At 39.6% G+C, this 18,063-nt stretch overlaps 1 protein-coding gene and 1 pseudogene across 20 annotated transcripts in view; one reads left to right on the forward strand and one right to left on the reverse strand.

Annotated features, from left to right (window-relative positions):
* Positions 1-98: 98 nt before the first annotated feature.
* Positions 99-18,063, reverse strand: part of ENTPD5 (ectonucleoside triphosphate diphosphohydrolase 5 (inactive)) — a 38,136-nt gene continuing 20,171 nt past the window's right edge. For 11 of the 20 annotated variants that reach the window (XM_036238564.1, XM_016138740.2, XM_036238560.1 and 8 more), the window contains 13 exons: positions 17,633-17,918; positions 16,909-16,988; positions 15,313-15,456; positions 12,623-12,698; positions 12,315-12,350; positions 11,885-11,973; positions 11,508-11,587; positions 10,843-10,904; positions 9,756-9,857; positions 8,890-9,030; positions 7,724-7,780; positions 6,915-7,030; positions 99-3,655 (listed from right to left, as the gene is read on the reverse strand). In XM_036238564.1, coding sequence (XP_036094457.1) covers positions 3,569-3,655; positions 6,915-7,030; positions 7,724-7,780; positions 8,890-9,030; positions 9,756-9,857; positions 10,843-10,904; positions 11,508-11,587; positions 11,885-11,973; positions 12,315-12,350; positions 12,623-12,698; positions 15,313-15,456; positions 16,909-16,988; positions 17,633-17,849 — 1,287 coding nt within the window. In that variant the 5' untranslated portion in view covers positions 17,850-17,918 and the 3' untranslated portion in view covers positions 99-3,568. Of the gene's footprint in view, positions 3,656-6,914; positions 7,031-7,723; positions 7,781-8,889; positions 9,031-9,755; positions 9,858-10,842; positions 10,905-11,507; positions 11,588-11,884; positions 11,974-12,314; positions 12,351-12,622; positions 12,699-15,312; positions 15,457-16,908; positions 16,989-17,632; positions 17,970-18,063 lie in introns of all 20 variants that reach the window. The other 9 variants (XM_036238566.1, XM_036238567.1, XM_036238565.1 and 6 more) reach the window with 3 other exon arrangements.
* LOC118600479 lies at positions 14,800-14,918 on the forward strand (annotated as a pseudogene).

Below are 18,063 nucleotides of genomic sequence, written 5' to 3' on the forward strand. Positions count from 1 at the left end.
TAAAGGGCTTGTGGAGCCCAAATAATGAATGATAATTTGCTGTGAGGAGTGGATATAAACCAAGCCAAGAAAAACACCCCGAAGGAATACTATTATGATTTTGTTGAAAGAGCTTTTTGTTACTAAAACAAAAATTGCTAAGGTGCTATCTCATTCATTTTCACTTGTTAACAGTCCTTTCTAAAGAGGATTATAGAATTGTTTTTTAATTGATCATAAATTTATACAATTGTTTTTTTGATAGACAATTAGAAATATTTGATACATTTTTGTTACAATTGCTGTTTTAAAATTTATAACATTAGAAAGCAAATGAAATTGTTTTAACCTTTGTCATAGGTGCAGCAGACTTTCAGAAAAGAAAACCAAATCTTTTCAATGCTTAGTTATTACTTATCATAGCACCCGATCTCCATTTTATTTATGGTTCGTCTCTGAGATACCATTATCTGTTCAGTAATAAAACAATAAATAATTTCATTGCACAGGTTTGAAGACCTCAGGAACTAGATCAAAAGGGAAAATCTGATTAGCAGCAGAATTTGTTCATATTTGGTTGCAGACTGGTGGCTGTTGGGGGCAGGGTGTTGCTGTTGGGTTTTGAAGAACTCAATTCACAGTACCAGAGGTGCCTCTTGAAGAGATTTTTGGATCCATTAGATTTGTATACAGTAAAGAACATTTTGCCCAAAAGTCTGATTTGAAGATGAAATAAGAAGAAATAATCTGCTTTTGAACCAAGCTAAGCTAAGTTTTTGAAAGAATGAGAAATATGTTACTACAGGGAAGCTTTTCAGGCAAATGTGGAAGATGTATAAGATAACAGAGTAAAAAAGTGACAATAGCACAAACGTTACTGGAATCTCAGAAAAATGCCCAGAATGAAAGCCAACTACTGTGAAAAGCTGTGTGACTACTAGCAGAGTCTAGAAAAGTCACTGTAGGGAGAAAGGTCGCCCAGGTAAGGAGGACATGGATTCTCCAAAATATTTACATATTTATGTAAATAAAATCAGACAAGAAAGGAAGAGTTTTAAGGCACACTTTGCGAAGACCTCCATAACCTATCGGGGTGTTCTTCATATGATAATGATGATGATAAATACATAACACCCACTATGTACCAGACCATGTCCTAGTATTTGAAATATATAAACACATTTATAGAAAAGAAACTTAACCAGCAATATTAGGCTCCAGGGCATTCCTTAATAAGAGGCCCAAAAGGTACACTGAAGGGAAGAAAAGACATTATAGACGAGTCACTTTTTCTAAGAAAAATTATTCCAAATTGCTCCTCAAATGCATAAATTGGTTAATTCCTCAGATGTTCTAATCAAGATTATCAGAATAGATATAGATACATTTCTGGAGTTAATGCATCTACTCAAGCATTCTGGAAGTATTTGGGATGACCAAAGGAGTCCGAATAACACATAGCCCCCATTTATAAGAAAAGCTTCAGAGATAAGTGGTAACAAAGACCAGGGAATCTTACTTCTGGACCCATCAACCTGGAGCTGTCTTCAGTGAACACAGCTTACCTCCATTACCTTCTAGTAGAAACTTCATTTCTACTAGAAGAAACAGTTTTTCCCTAATCATGTGGAACAACATTTAGCATTTGACTGGTTCTACCACCCTACCTTTTTGACAAAAATGGTAAGGGGTCTAGAAGCCATGTAGTCTGTTAAATAAGAGACCACAAAGGACTAGGGAGGAATTGTCTTCAAAAGACTGAAAGGCTATGGAAGGAGAGATTAGAACAGAAGACTACTGAGGAGATAGATATCAGCTCAATATAAGGAGGACTTTTTAACATCAGTGCAGTCCCAAATGGAATGAGCTGCCTGAAATCAGAAGTTAAGTGATAACCAGTTAGAAATGTTAGGAAATTCTGCATCAGAAGACTGGACTCTTTGGACTGTCTCCAACTCAAGATTCTATTATTTCGTTATGTATTAGAATTTTTTGAGGAAGGCAACAGGTATAAAGGTGACCTCAGAATAATTAACATCGGTGTAAATAATGTGAAGAAATTCCACATTGAATTAAAAAAACTAAAATTTGGGGGATGAGGATATAGAAATTTTCCCAATTGCACACCAGATGTTAAATATTTATTGACTCAGTGGAATAACTTTAAAAAATAAAGTTCCCTAGGAACTAGTGTGAGGCCAGGTATTTAACATCTTTTGCGAGAGATCTGAAAGAAAATCTACTGTGAAAGATACAAGTTTGGGAGTTACAAACTGCTGGAAAAAGCTGGAAGTAAAGAGCCAAGGCAAATGAGCCAGTAAACAGCAAGATCTTTCAAGTCCAAGAGCACTCAAGTGGGTAGACAGAAACCAATGATAGTCATATGGGAAAATACAAGGTAATGAATTTTAGGGAAAATAAAAAGAAGAACTTGGAGCACTCAAACACAAAAAAGAGAATCCACAGTACTGACATGGGCCAAACTGGCCAACCAAATCAAGTGTTAGATTATCATCGAGAAGAATGTCAGAAACCCTGGAACTAGACAAATAATTTAGAGAATGTTAGCTAAAATGATCAGAGACCAAGGTAGGAAGAGAGAGTGCTATAAACAAAGAATAAAAGGGCAGACTGAAAGGAGCTGTGACCAAAATCTAGATCCTTGAACAGCACAGCTACAGGCCTCTCATCATAGACCAAAACTAGGTTACAGATATATTTCGTAGAAATACAAAGAAAATAAGTTTAGGATGACAAACATTAGCCTGGAAGGAGGTACTGGCAGTGAATACACACACATATTCCTATGAGACTGGATATATTCATTAATCCACAGTTGACTTATAAAAAGTTATTAAAAGAAGGTGATCTATACAAGGCAGCCCAAAACATGTCCTCAGAGATTGGATGGCCTCCTTTCTTAAGGCTGAGATCTGTGCAGGTAGGACTTGTTCTCTATCCTGCTGAAAGAATGGCTCTCAGCTGGCTGATTGGAGCTAGCACAAAGCGGGATTACACAACTTCAGAAATGGTACCATTTTCCGTTTTGAATTACACATGAAAAGCAAAACCAGGTAATTTTCCCCCCTCTTTTTTAGGGGGGTGGAGATAAGGGTGGGAAAGGCAATGTGCAATGGTGTTGATAGGTCATGGGACTGCAATCAGTCAGCTGAGTTCAGCTTGTAAGAGAAAAATTAAATTGTTCAAAGGAATGAGGCACTCGGAGAGCTGAAACGAGATTTTTCTTTGGTTCCTAGGGACCTGTCCCTGGGTTCTCCAAGGTTAAGTTTCAAAGCTATTCCTTGACTCTCTGTGACACACAAGCAATCTCAGAGATTTAGACTCTGGTACCAGCTATGCAAACAGAATGGTTAGGTTACAGTCCATATTAGATGTGTAAAATTAATTATGCCCAAATCACTAGACTTAAAGGTAAGACCTGTCTACAAAAGCTCCTTCCTCTTGATGAAGCCAGACGTTGGATTTCAATCCAGGCAGTTCCCAGACTACCTCAGAACACGACTGAGTCTTCTCTCCTCCCTTTAAAAAGGTTGTTGGCAAATGCAGGCCTCAGAGTAAGAGCTTGGCCTCAGTGGGAGAGGCCCAGAGACTGCAGAAGGTGAAAGGTGGCCCCCAAGGCCCAGCCTGTCTCTATGTTGTTCACTTTCTTTGTGAGCTGTTGGGGAGGAGAAAAAAAAGTCTTCACATTTCATTCAATTTTCAACTTTAGCAAGCATGACATAGGCAGAGAATATCTCCAAAGACCATCCACGTGGTCAAACCAAGGCAAAACTGAGAGTAGCCAGTCTTTGGAGGCTTCCCCATTTCCCGCCTCTGCAACAGTTCCCCTCCTAAAGTGGCCTATTGCTCCTACACTTGTCATTCTGATCCTGATTCTTCTGGCCTAGGAAGTGGTCTCACACAGGCCTTTTAGACAGGACCTTCTGGCCTCTTTCATTAATCCTAAAACTAAATATAACAGGAGTTGGGAATAGATTTAGGGGTAGGAAAGAACACACTAAGCTTCTCAATTCATACTTTGTAAATAACTGCATCTTCTTAAATACTAATTATTAACCAATCAAGGCACTTAGGCATTCTAGTCCAGGTTGAGCCTCAATTAGTTCAATGACCTTGGGAAAAAGTTTAGACACGATTTCCTCAACTACATAATAGGGAGATTCAATTACTTTTTATCAAATTGCTTTTTTCTGAATCCTAAGGGTTTCTTGGAAGAGTTTCAAAGAGAAAGGGAGGCCAAATGGTGAAGGAGTTCTAGGCTCCCTACCTCCACTCCAACCATGTAGCTCCACTTTTTATCAGTTTTACTGGCATTCTGCGTAAGCTTTTGTTGAATAAAGATGCCACCACCACTACCACATACACACACACAAGTTTGGAAACCAATGGATTGGTTTTAGTCTTTCTAGTACTAACTTCTTATGATATAATACTTTGTTGACCTGATGAAATCCAGTCTAGTCACTGTGTCCAGAACAAGGGAATGGCACATGAATCATTTTGAGGTTTAGTCTGAGACACTTGAATCAAGCTGGGAGTGTCCCTTCCACGAAATGCTCTTCCTCTGCTCTCAGGACTGGGCTGACAGCCTAAGGATATAGATGCCAAAGTGAAGCTATCTCTGGGATGGGACTGTCCACCCCTGATTTAAATTCTGCCACTGAAATCATAAAGAGCAAAAGGATGTCGGCATTGTAAATGGCAGAACAATTATCCTTAAATGACTTGGTTATAGTCGATGCTTACATAGAGAAAGTTGTTAACTTAGTACTATATACTGAGGGCTTAGGTTGACCTCTCTTATCCACAAATCTATCCTCGACTTGTGTGAAATGCCTACACTACTAATAAAACCAATATTAATAACTTGCTATGTGTCAGGTATTGTGCTTTATATGTATTATCTCAATTTTCATAACAGCTCTATGAAATAGGATACCTGTGTTTTAGATGAAGAACCTAAAAGTGGAAGTATCTAAGGTCACAGAGCCAGTATCCTTGCAGAATCTGATCTTAAATCCAAATCTGATGGACAACAAAGCCCGTGCTTTAAATATTATGCTATACTAATGTACTAGCAACTCACTCTTCGGTCTTAAGCACTTTAAATCTAATGTTCTTGGCAGATAAAACACATTAAGTCCAAATACCTTAGTACCAATGAGTTTATGAAACCCGTATAACACACGAAATGGGGTAATGTAAACTCATCTGGAACTAAGGAAATAGGAAGGGGAAGTGGCACAAAGGAAGGTGGGGTGGGGGAAGACTCGAAACCAAAAACAAAGTACAGTCTACTTTCCTCAAAGTTCAAAGTTGCCTGTGCCTTTTCCTCTAAAAGACTACATATTATTTGAGAGCAAAAATTATATCTTAATTACCTTTGTAACTGTGGACAAAAAAGGGGCCACATACTAAACCTAACAAGCTCAAGGGAGGCCTGCATTGTGGGCCTTACAAACCAGAGACTGAAAGTAACCACACTGGTGGTCTGAATGTAAAAATTCCTACCTAAAAGCGAGTCATGGCAGGTAGTCACGACCTGGGCCTGTAACTTCCTAGACAAAGGTCAATCTTATCCTTTGAAATCGTCTATTGTCTTTGTGTATCTAAGATAACATACCTTTGAAATGCCAGAGTAATTTTCTTTTCCAGACCCCTCAAAGACACAACCATGCACCAGAGCATGAGACCACATTGTTATCTTGTTGCCCACATACCATCTCTTTGCACTATGAATGTTAACTCTCCTGTGCCCACCAATGTAAAAGATGCGTCTCTCCATTTTGCTTTTTATCCAGTCTCAGATTTCCCCAGTTTGCTTTCTCCCACATCCCTAATCTACCACCAGTGAATTTCATGTAACCTTCCTTATGTCTCCTCCTTTGATTCTTATGTATAAAATAAGCTGCAAAACTGCCATTCTCTGGAGCATTTATTTTCTCAATCAGTTGAGGTTTTGCTTCCTGCAATCTTCATCAGTTTGGCTCAAACTCTTAGAAGACTTTTTCTTAGGCTGGACATTCTTATGTTGACATAACCATAATGTGCAATTATTCAATTATGGTATAGAAGACAAAAAATAAGTGGGATGGATGAAACGTATATGTTTAGAATAGATAAAGAAGTTACTACAGATAAAGTTGAGCCTGCATGTTCTGAAACAGATGGACAGAGACAGAATGACAAAGAGGAACTCAAGATTCAAGAGGCACTAAATATACGAGGCACATGTAAAATATATACGACGTATCACACATATACAAGGCATTCAATATCCGTCAGGTCTTAAATAAGCCACTCACTGATGACACCTTTCTGGTTCATGTCCTCTGCCAAATAAAACCATCTAATGGGCTAATGAGTGAACAAATGCTACTGTACAAAGTACCTGCCCCTGTGCTTCTCCAAATAAAGGAAGTTTGTGTGAACGCCTGGGTACCTTGTGCCCCCTTGATTAAACTTCAGTTTTAGTACCAGTAAGCACACTCTCAGCAGCAGCTACAGGAGGCAGGACATATAAACCCAGGAAGCGTGGCACTTCCGACCTGCTTGCACCCTCTCCTGTGTGTTCACCGAACCCATTTCTTTCCCCTTGCTTCTTGCCCTGCATTTTGAAATTGATTTAATAAACCATGTAACTTGGGCATCTTAATCTGGGTTGTAAGCCCTTCTGCTCTGTGACTGCTGAGACAGTTTGCTGTCCCAGTGTCTAAGATAATATACTTAGACACTGCCATTGCATCAAGGCAATTTCCACATTCACAGTGCCTTGCACAGTGCCTGTCCATAGCCCAAATAAAAATCCTCATAATTCTACCTATAGCCACTCTGTTTACTAAACAAATTCTTAATTCTTTCTTCCCAACTCCCAAATAAGAAATATGTTATGAGACTCCTTTGCCCTCTCTTACTTTTAAGATGGTGTCGTCTGCAAAGCCAAAGCCATCCTTCAATAAGGCTGTGATATAACTGAGATCCATGCAGAGGAAAGGACTGCCTGAGGTGAAGTTTTCCAAGTTGTCACACACTGAAGGGGGGAGAGAGTAAAGAGTGGCATTCAGGTTCACAGCCAACTGAGGGGTGTATAATTTTCTCTAAATATAGACCAAGAATAGCAAAGCAGAATTTTCCATTGGGTTGATGCCTAGGAGCCTTGGAGGCTAGAACTGTGTGCTGACAAGACCACAGCTCTTCAAGAACTTGCTCATTTCTGATGTTACATCTTATCTACTCAAATTTACATGGGCCCTAGTTTATTTGCTAAATTTCTATGACCTATTGTTTGGGGCTTAATTCAACCAAGTCCTTATACATTACTAATGCTGAGGCGCAGAAGATAGGGAAATACCAGTTAGCTCCACTTTGAGGCCAGTGGATGAGATTATTTATTTATATTTTCAATGGACACTCAAGGAAGCCCCTGTGGCTATTTCCCACATATTTGTTACTTGATGTTTAATTAACACCGATAGCACCATTTTGAATTTTTTTTTTAAAAAAAGAAGAAATATAGAAAGAAAAATGTTTTCACCCTTTCCCCCAAAGCCTCCTATATTCTCATATTTTTCTGTCATTTAATGCTTTTAACTCCTAGCAGAGACAGAAAACCAGGCTTCTGAGAGGCTATCTGCTGCTGTGGCACTTTAGGTCACTTTAAGGTCACTGGAGTTGGCAGGCACAGCCTCATGACTCACCTTCAAGGGCAGCCACTGCCACTTACCTTCCCTTGCTTTTCTTTCAAAATCTTCAACTTTTAAAACACCCCCCTTCTCATAATCTGAAATGAAAGAGAACAGTAGCTGATGTCAAAAAGCCTTCAAGGAAACAAAGAAATTCATCCTAGTGATATTTTATTTGTAATAAAAATGGGAAATAACATTTCCAACATCAGAAAATGGGATAAACGTGACAGATTCATACAATATAATTTATGCAGTCTATTTGATTTATGATCTATTTTATGTTGTGTATATTTAACCACAATAGGAAATTTGATCCATTTGAAAAAACACATTAGAAAATAGGAAATTAATTCATATCTCAGACCATGACAGATCATATACATACATTCTCATAGCAAAAAAAAAAAAACAACATTACTATTGTGATAAAAAGTTATTGAGGAGGAGGAGGGAACTTTGGGGTGATGCATATGTGTTTTTTTTTTTTATATTGAACTTGGTGATGATTTCATGGGTGTATATATGTCAAAAGTTAGCAAACTGTACACTTTAAACATGTACATTTTTATGCTAAGCGAAATAAGACAAAGAAAGACAAATACCATAAGATCTCACTTTTATGTGGAATCCAAAAAACAACACACAAAAAACAGACTCACGGATATAAGGAACAAAGTGATGGGTGCCAGAGCGGTGGTGGGTGGGAGAACGGGCAAAAAAGGTGAAGGGGAAAAAGAGGCATAAATGTCCAGTTATAAAATAAATAGGTCAGGGGATGTAATGTACACATAGGGAATATAGTAAACAATAAAACAATAATTTTGTAGAGTTGACAGATGATTACTAGACTCATTGCAGAGATCACTTTGTAAGGTATGAAAACGTTGAATCACTATGTTGTACACTTGAAAGTAATACAATATTGTATATTAACTATATTTTAATAAAAAATAAATTTTGTGCATTTTGTCAATTAGACCGCAATAAGAGAAGACTTCAAGTATATTTTTTTAAGGCTATTTTCTAGCCCTAAAAGATTCTCAGTCATATTCATCCTTCTATTTCAGTAACTACTGTCACTCGACTACCAACACTGAAGAGACAGGTGATCATCTCTGATGAAGCATTTCAGATACTCCCTCTCCCTTTCCCACCACAGCCTTGCCAGGTTTCCTCCTTGACCTGACACCTAGAGTGAACTTACCAATCATGTCTGTGTCAACAGCTCGATCATAATAGTAAGAGAAAGCATAGAAGGAGCTTCTGTGGATCTCATCTGGCTGGTGAAGTTTTCCTTGGACCACCCTCAGCACTTCAGCGTAACAGGGCTCAAAGCCCACCTCCCCTGCCAGAGCAAAGGTGCACAGGGGCAAGGTGAGAAAATGATAGGGGAAGAGGCCACACGGCAACAAGCAGCTGGCCAATGAGGAGACAGCAGGAGGATCAAGGACAGCAGAGGCTGAAGCTCAGGACAAAGGGCTTACAAATAAAAATGAGCAAACTTCCACAGTTTCATGGCTCTGTAGCAAAGGGACCTGCTTCTCTGTGGCAGCTCCCCTCTCTAATCTGTGTGCACCAAAAACAGCCACAGGCAACCTTGAGCTACTGTCTAGCATTGTGTTTCATGGTGCTTATGAAAATTAGTCAGAGGGCTTGCCTGCTACCTTCAAAGGAAAAATCAAGTTTTTTCTATTGATTTTAAGGTTTGTGCCTTTTATGATACTTAAAATGAATTATTCTTCCCATCATCTCAGTTTAAGTTGTACTATAATTTAAATAGCTAAACATTAACTGCACCTGAAACAGTTTTGCCCTGCTGAAGGCAGAGACCCTTAATGCATTAGACCCAGGGTAAGAATGGATCCACAACACAGCCAGGGGAAGAGCAGGATACCGAGTGATGGCTGCCTTGTTCACTGTTGCTTCACATTATTTTTTGAAGGCATACCAAGATCTGTCTGGAATGAGGCCCTGCAACATGACAAGCTTCTCTTGAGCTCTGGAAAAAGTTTCCCATGGGACTTTCCCGGACTATAAAGATAATTTCAACCAGGGAAAAACATCACTTGCCTTCTTGGTTGCCACCATACTGGTATTTCACACCCCCAAAAATCCACTCTGCTTCTAAGTATCTTGGTAGACAGGCACTTCGAAAAGTGTGTGGATCAATCCCTGAAAAAAACAGACCACAAAGTAAGAGACAAAGATGTGAGAGAGAGGGAGGAAGGCAAGCAAGAAGCCAGTAAGTTTGAAAGGAATCATCCAGGTGGCTGGGCCTTATAATCATATAAAATTAGTTCTATGACTACATCCTATGACAAGAATTCTTATCAGGGTCCATAGATGGGCTTTGCAGGATTGGTGAACCCTCTGAAACGATAGGTAAACCTTTGTGCATATGTGCATTTGGCAGAGGGATCCATGGCTTTCATCACATCTCAAAGAAATCCAAATTCCTACAATGGAATAAGTTCCCTCCTTTTTAAAAAAAGGGAAAAAATACTATCACACTTTTCTCATTGGTTGTTCTAAGGGTTAAATGAAATACACTTGAAGATGTTTTATAAATTCTGAATGCTAAACAATCATCACAATAATAGCTTACTGTAAGCTAGGCACCATACGAAGTGCATTAAATGCAAAATTTTATTTAAGGTGAACAAAGGGGCAAAGAAGGATTAGCTAACTTGACCCAAATCACAAAACTGAAACTGAACCCCATTCTGCCTGACCCCAAAAGCTGAGCTCTAACCCTTCTACTACTTGTGAAGAGATGAATGGAGCTGCTCAGCTATTCCACCTTGCAAGTGGACCCTGCTGCTTCCTGTATCTCCCATGTAAAGCTAAGGGCTTGAGCAAGCTCTTGCCAGATTCACCCTTTGAGCCTTGAGTTGCTCATATCTCAGACTTCTGGCCACTGACTGTTCCCCCTATACAAACAGACCTCACTCTAGAAGTGGCTAATAATGTATATACCAAGACATCTGAACTCATAAAGGAGAAAAGGCATTTGCTATTGTTATGTCCATCATACAACATATGCTTCCTAATTCAGCCCAACCCTTTCCTCCACAGAATCACGAAGGAAGGCAAGCGGCAAGCTGAGTAGTGGTCTCATTCTCACCATCCCCCAACCAGCACAGGCACCCAGACGAACCTTCTGTTGCCAGGGCTCCCAGGGTTGCTAGCCTTGCAGCTTTCAATCCAAATCCCAAGTAACTGTAAAATACAAGATTGACTCATTTCACGCTGGTCTGGAAGTTTCCTCTTTCAAAAGTCGCCTGTCTCCCTCTAGAGGGAGGAAAACCTCGTTCTCTGTGACCTAGTCATCAGTGTGGACAACAAGTGGTAATCCTGTATGGTTCAGATCAAGGCTGTGCAGTAAGAACTTATCACAACTATGATTTAAAGGCCAGATATAGTGATGCTTCCAAGGGTCCTACCCTGGGAACCATCCCCAGAAAAGTTCTCATTACCCTAGCTCCCAGCCCCGCCGTGATCAAACTCTAGGCTGGATTTTGAACATCTGAAGGTGAGCTCAATGGAACTGGCACAGAGCTTTGGCTGAACCTTTTCTGAGTGTCCTCTTTCTAGAGAAAATGTTTGGTTCTTTAAGTCGTATACTTTTGAGGCCACGAATGGAGAAATCTTTTGGGTCCCTTGGCCTTTGGTAAGTGGCTTGGGTTTCAGTTGATAGGCCTTTGGGAACTGGCAAAGACTACGTAAAGCTCGTCAATAATAGATGTGAAAATATTTTGGAAAGTTAGGAAAACCATCTTACCATGTGAAATATTAGTATTCCTCCCAGTCCCCCTTTCTCACCTATGTGTATAGAGCTTATAAGTGCTGTTAAACATCTCAAAAGAAGTGAGGTAGTCCCTAGGGGTTTGTTCCAGGGTTTTCTGAAAATCAGAAAAAGCAAAAAGACTATTAAGGACATTCAATTATCTAAAGATGTTATCACCATCATCCCTGCCCCCAACTCCAAAAAAAAATAAAGGAGACAAACTGCTAATCTCACAAGGATTGAAGAATCAAAGGGACTCGGAACAGTGACAAAGGGGAGTTTGCTCAGTCATTAATTGCCTCTACTCAGCCTCTTTGTAGTGGAGCTGTCTGAAAGTAGGACACCACTTTCTTATTGCCACGATAAGGCTGCCAAGTGAGTTGCTAACCAAACCTTCATGTTAATGACTCACCTGCAACTGGGGCAGGAATGTGATTTGGGTGGAAGCCCCGCCCAGGTCCAGGGTCCCCATAGTCTCCTGGCTGTGGCCATGCAGCTGACCTGTGCATGAGAGCCAGTTCTGAACATATGCTTCCTGGATAGCCCAACATTCCTCGGTCGACAATTTTTTTCCTGCTCTGGAGGAAATCCATATATTCCACTGCTCCTCACCCACAAAGGCTGCAGGCAAATGCTAACTCAGAAGGACTCTTGCTGCAGCTGAGACCTTGAAGTTAGGTTATAAACACTAACTTCCTGTCTTTCCTTTCCTCTCCCCGCCCCCCCCCCCTTTTTTTTTACAAAAGGAAAGAACAGTACAGGGGAAAAAAAAGATATTTCTGCTCTTCGACCATGTGTGAAACTCAGTCAAAGTCTTAGGGATACACTTAGGAATGTATTACCTGTCAGAAAATTCACAGTAATCCAAGCTAATATGCCTAAAAGAGAAAGACAAGGATTACATCCCAGAGCATTTTCCCCGCTCTTGCTTGGTCCCATCTTTGTCCTATTGCTAAATGTCATGTCTAAAGCACACCTTTTCCTTCTCCCCATCCTTTCATTTCCTGCTATTCCATTCCTCCTTGCTTATTTATTTCTCTTGATTTAGTTCCTTTTTCTTCGGTACCCTATCACTGTTCTCAGTTTCTTTAATCAGATCTGTTATTAGCCCTGGCTCTCTCCCCCAGAACATATATCAACACCTCTCCACCTTCGTAGGATCCATCCATGATGCTAACACTGTCATTTGGTACCAGGAAAGGTGACTTCTTGAAGATCTCTTGTACCTAGAGAAAAAGGAAAAAAATCTGATTCCCTAAGGCAATAAAACAGATTTCCACTTTTGGGTATGCCCTAAAATGCTTAGAAAACTACTCTCTTCTCTTTCCCTGAATAAAATTTTAGTAAAACTCATTCCTTTTCCCTGAAGAAACTAGAGAAGGAACCAGGCAAGCCATTATTGGTTTTTTGTAAAAACAAAACACAGGGATTTCTTTGACTTTAAAATAAATCACAACCAAACCACCCACATTTACAGGTGAACTGGACCTAGGAGAAGACATATATTTGACCCTGCCAGCTCAAATCAGGATCCTGCAATTTTTTTAAAAACACCTGGTTAATTCTACCTGGACATACAGCAGAAGTGAGGAAGGCCCTTTCCCACTCTATTTCTTAGATGAACAGATAAACTCAGATAGTAGAGAAGAATTGGGTCTGAGTGGCGCCTGAGACTACAGGAAAGTTTCTGCTGCTTTTCTATCAAATTCTACAGTCTTTGTCCTTCCTGGTAAAGGAGTTCATGTCTGCAGGCTGAGGCACTTGTCAAATCCTGGCTCATGGCTGGGGTCTCAAAACAGTCTAGAGAGCTCAGATCTAGATTTGTTTATCCTATTTTAGGAGATGAACATGAAGATCCCACACAAATGCTCTTGTCTCCCCATAAATATAGGTCAATGATATGGGTGTTATGTCTTATTTTTATATGATTTTCATTGGGGGGGGGCAGTTTCCAAATAGAATTAAGAGGAATTCTAGTCTGTTGGCTGTTCTCATTTCTGATGGGACAAAACACTTTATGCAGTGACCACTGGACTTTGTTTCTACTAGGAAAAGGGAGTTAAGTGATCTGTAAACAAGCTTTTAAATAGATAAGCAAACAGGAATAAACAGAGTTTCTGCTCTTGCTGTCTCTATGCCACCCCTCTAGACCCACAGTTTACTCTCAACATAGCAGCCGGAGGGGTGCTTTAAAAATAGACATCAGATCATGTCTTTCCTTAACTCAAAACCCTCTAGTGGCTTCCTTCTTAGAGAAAAGGCCAAAATCCTTATGCTGGCCTTTGAGGTCTTACGTGAGAAACCCCTCACACCTCTCTGACCTCGTCGCCTATCTTCCTTCCATCACTCACTCTTCTCTAAGATACGCTAACCTCTGTGCTGTTCCTTGAACATACTAAGCACATTCCTGCTTTAGGCCTTTGCACCTGCTGTTTCTTTGGCTTGGAATACTCTACCCACAAATGTCATATAGTTTGTTTCTATATTCCCTTCAGACCTATGATCGAATGCATCTTATCAAAGAGGTCTTCCCTGGCCACCCTATTTAAAATAGCATCTCCCGCACACTATTCCCAGCCTTTCCTATCTACCTTATCCTGTTTTCTTTTTTCTCCATAGCTTCTGAAGTACCTGACATACTTTGTATTGACTTGTTTATTTTGTCTTTGCAACTAGAATATTAGCTCCATGAAGACAGGAACAGTATCATTTTTTTGTTCCCTGTTCTATGTCGCCAACAACTTTCCCAGTGCCTAGTACATAGTAAAGCACTCATATGATGAATAAACAAGTGAACCAACGAATGAATGGGGAACCGAGATTCAGATTCTCATGCAGATATTCCAGGCAGTTTGTCCTTGGGCAAGGAACCTAAACCCTTTGTGCTGACAGTCAAAGGAGAATGGATTTAGAGGACTGAATTTAGCATACCTGTAATATGGAACCTTTTTCTTGCTGTGATTTTTTTATAATGGAATTCTGCCTATATTCTTCATAATTTTAAATTTTATTAATCTCATTAATTTACATTTTTTTTTGCATAAAAGTGTACAATGTTAAAAAGAGTTTTTTAAAACTGTACTTAGTTTTGATCTAAATGAGAGCTGAAATAGATTATCTTTAAAAACCTTTCACATTTTATAGTTCCACAATTCTCAAAAACTTTATGAGAAAAAAGTCAGACACACACACAAAAGAATATAAACTGTATGATTCCATTTACATGAAATGTATGAACAAGCAAAACTAAACTATAATGACCTAAAGCAGATCAGTGGTTGCCTGGTGTCATGGGAGGCAGAACCTGACTGCAAAAGGCCACATGGAGTCTATGGCCATGCTACCCTGAAAGCGGCTTATTTCGTCTGATCTCGGGAGTTAAGCAGGGTCAGGCCTGGTTAGTACTTAGATGGGAGACCATCTAGGAATACTGGGTACTGTAGGCTTTTAAAAAAAAAAGACCACAAGGAAATGTCTATATTTGTCAACACTTATTTAACTGTACACTTTAAAAGCATACATTTAATTGTAAGTGATTCTTCCTTAATGATTAATTGATTAGCTGACTAAAAACAATTTCTGATTGTGCTATAACAAATTAGGAGAATTAAGAATATCATAGACAGGAAGTACTTTAAACTTTTTAGGAAAAGATCTATAAATTCAAGAGTAACATTTAAAATGTAAATAGCTACAAAAAAACCCAGAGTCACCACAGTGCTTTAGCAATGATATAATACTAAAGGTAACAGTAACATTCTAAAGGGCTTTCAACCCATAAAGAAAATATTTATGTAGGGGGAAAGAATTATTCAAGATGCAGAAGACTTCAAAAATTACCTCAAAGAGCAGAGCCTGGGCTTTCTGTTCTGGCAGTAAGCGGAGTCCCGCTGTTGCCTTCAACACCACTGGGGTCCTTTTCCAGTGACTTCGTGGGATTGAGTCCTTGGCCACCTCTAAGAGTCCTTGAACAGTCTCGGCACCCTTCAATAAGAGACGAGCCACTCATCCAGTTAACAGTCCATATAGTGGCACTCGTGCAGTCCCTCATCATGCTCTGGGAGAGCAACAGGAGTGAGGTAGCAGAAGCCTACCTCTCTGCTCCATAGAAGTAGAAACCTAGAGAAGTGGGCTTCTTTGAAGGAGAATCCACTTCGTTTTGGTAATTATAATAAAAATGATTCTTTCATAGTGTGGTCATTTTAACGGACATTTTGTGTTTCACATAAATTAGCTTCAGGCCAGAAAGTTGAGTAAAGGAAATGCAGAATTTGGAGTTAGAAGACTTGCTTGCTAGCCCTGTGGCCTAACATTGGGGCTTCCTGGGGCTTGGATTCCTCAGCTATGAATTGGGAAATATGCCTCATACCACCACAAAACTGTTGTGTGTATTAAATAAGGCAGACTGTATGTTGCCATACTAATGCTAGCTGTAGCTGCTATTATGCTACACACAGGACAGAATGTCAGGTTTATTTTTGCATCACCAGTACCTACATGCATGGTACACAGTGGATGCTCAATTTATGATAAATTAAAAACCATTATTCTAAACCCACTGTTTCCTGAGAAAGCATCTATTTCGACAACATGCTGCCTCTTAATTATCATAATTAGTAACAATCACCAATCTTTCTCTCTAAATGTCAAATCGGTTTCTGATAATATAGTTGCTTTTGACAGCTCCATTTTCTAGCACATTTTCCATTTCATAGCAGTGAGGTAAGAAAATAAACATCCACCCAGTTTCTTTAAGGTTGAACCATTTTAAACATCATGTTCTCCTTTGGTTAATGATTATGCTTGTGACACTGAATAACACTTTTATATTGGCAACCAAAGTTCAACATCCTGCCTTATTCTATTTTATTTCAGTATGGCCACTGACAAATTGGGTGTTTCATGTTGCAGGTGCTCAAATGTGAAATACAGTCACTAAAAAACTCTTCATTCATTCTCTACTACCAAAGATTTTTGTCATCATGGGTTCTTGCCTAATTTTGAGTATAGACATAGTTCTGTCCTATATCAGGGCACTCTGAAATGGAGTTTACTGGTTCTACATTCCCTCAGTCGTTATGTTTATATTTCAAACCCTACAGAGCATCATGTTCATCTTCTGCATCTACATTAATCAATGCAGGTGATGGCTTCAACTCAAAATCTCAAACAATAAATACAAAGAGAGCAATCTCTTAAAAGATGGTGTCATCCCTGCATGGTCACAATCTATTTTAGCTTCGTTCTATCAAAGCCCTAGTAAGCTTGGGGTCTACAATTACTGTTATGCAGGATATTAGCAGAGAACAGAAAACTGATATCACATATGACCTCAATATCAGAAGTGAACAGTATGAGATATTTAACAGCAGCAGTGTGGTATTGTTATCAAGGCACTGAGAATCTAAATATCTAATTAAAAAAAAAAAATCTCACCTGCTTAGGTTGATCTACAAAAGCAGAAAGTCCTGGCTTTACGGAATCAAAAATTTCCCCTTCCAGAACTGGAAGCTGTCCTATTTCATCCATGGAACAAGACAGAAGAGAAATGTCTGATTACTAAAAGTTAGGCTGCTTCTGATACTGGGCTCTGTATCATATGACCTACTAGATTAACCTGCTATTCCCTTGAGTTATTTCAGATAATCCCGCCTGTGAGGAACAGCTTGCAGGAGTATTGGGGAGGGGGACAGAGGATGATAGGCAGTCTTTGAGAGTCCTTCTGTCATTTCTCTGTTGGACATCTAGTTCCTACTCCTTTCCCTAGGCTCTATATGTAACCTGAAGACGAACACTGGAAATTCAGAAAAAGTTAATATTCAAGGTCCCCTTATTCCCTCTCCAAGGATAGTAGTGATCCTTCTCTTAAGACTACTTCCAATATTCTCAGTATTCTGGACCCTGGAGTAGTAACTACCTTCAGAGAAAAGAAAAGACAAATTACAGCCATACTTCTTGAACACATAGGTTTAAAACTACAGGTAGCCCAGATCTCTCTTAATTTTACACCAAATTAAAACATATAAAATAGTCTTTTAAAGACACTCAGTAGCCATAAGATTCTGTAATTCATACCACGCACCCTCAGCACATTTGTTTCTGGTAGGAGATGCTGGAGTATGGATTTACTGAATCTGGTGAGGGTACCTGTTGCACTTACCTGGTATTTTCTGCACAAAGGTGTAAACATGAATTCGCGTTCCAGTGCTCCCTGCATCGAACATGATTCCATACAAGACGCTGGCACTGACATTGATGGGGCACATGGAAGACAGGAAGATACCCTCAAACCAAGTCTGATGGTCTCTATGGAAGGCAGTGCTACAAACACAGGATGCCACCAGCATGAAAAAGGCTGCCCCCCACGAAGTGGCCATTCTCTTGCCAAGATGTGGTGAGTCTAGGTTTTTGTTGCAGAAACAGTGCTGCTCAAATATCTGCAGTGGCTTACAGGACAAAGATACACAGGTTAGACCAACTGGCCTTTTTGTTTATACCTGCAATATAAGAAACACCAATTACAGAAATTCTACCCCTTTCCCCAAGATGCTCTTTGTCTAATAACCAGCACAACGAGCCAGACATAGGCTC

This window comes from Rousettus aegyptiacus, unplaced genomic scaffold (assembly GCF_014176215.1).
Source record: "Rousettus aegyptiacus isolate mRouAeg1 unplaced genomic scaffold, mRouAeg1.p scaffold_m13_p_3, whole genome shotgun sequence".
Lineage (NCBI taxonomy): Eukaryota > Metazoa > Chordata > Mammalia > Chiroptera > Pteropodidae > Rousettus > Rousettus aegyptiacus.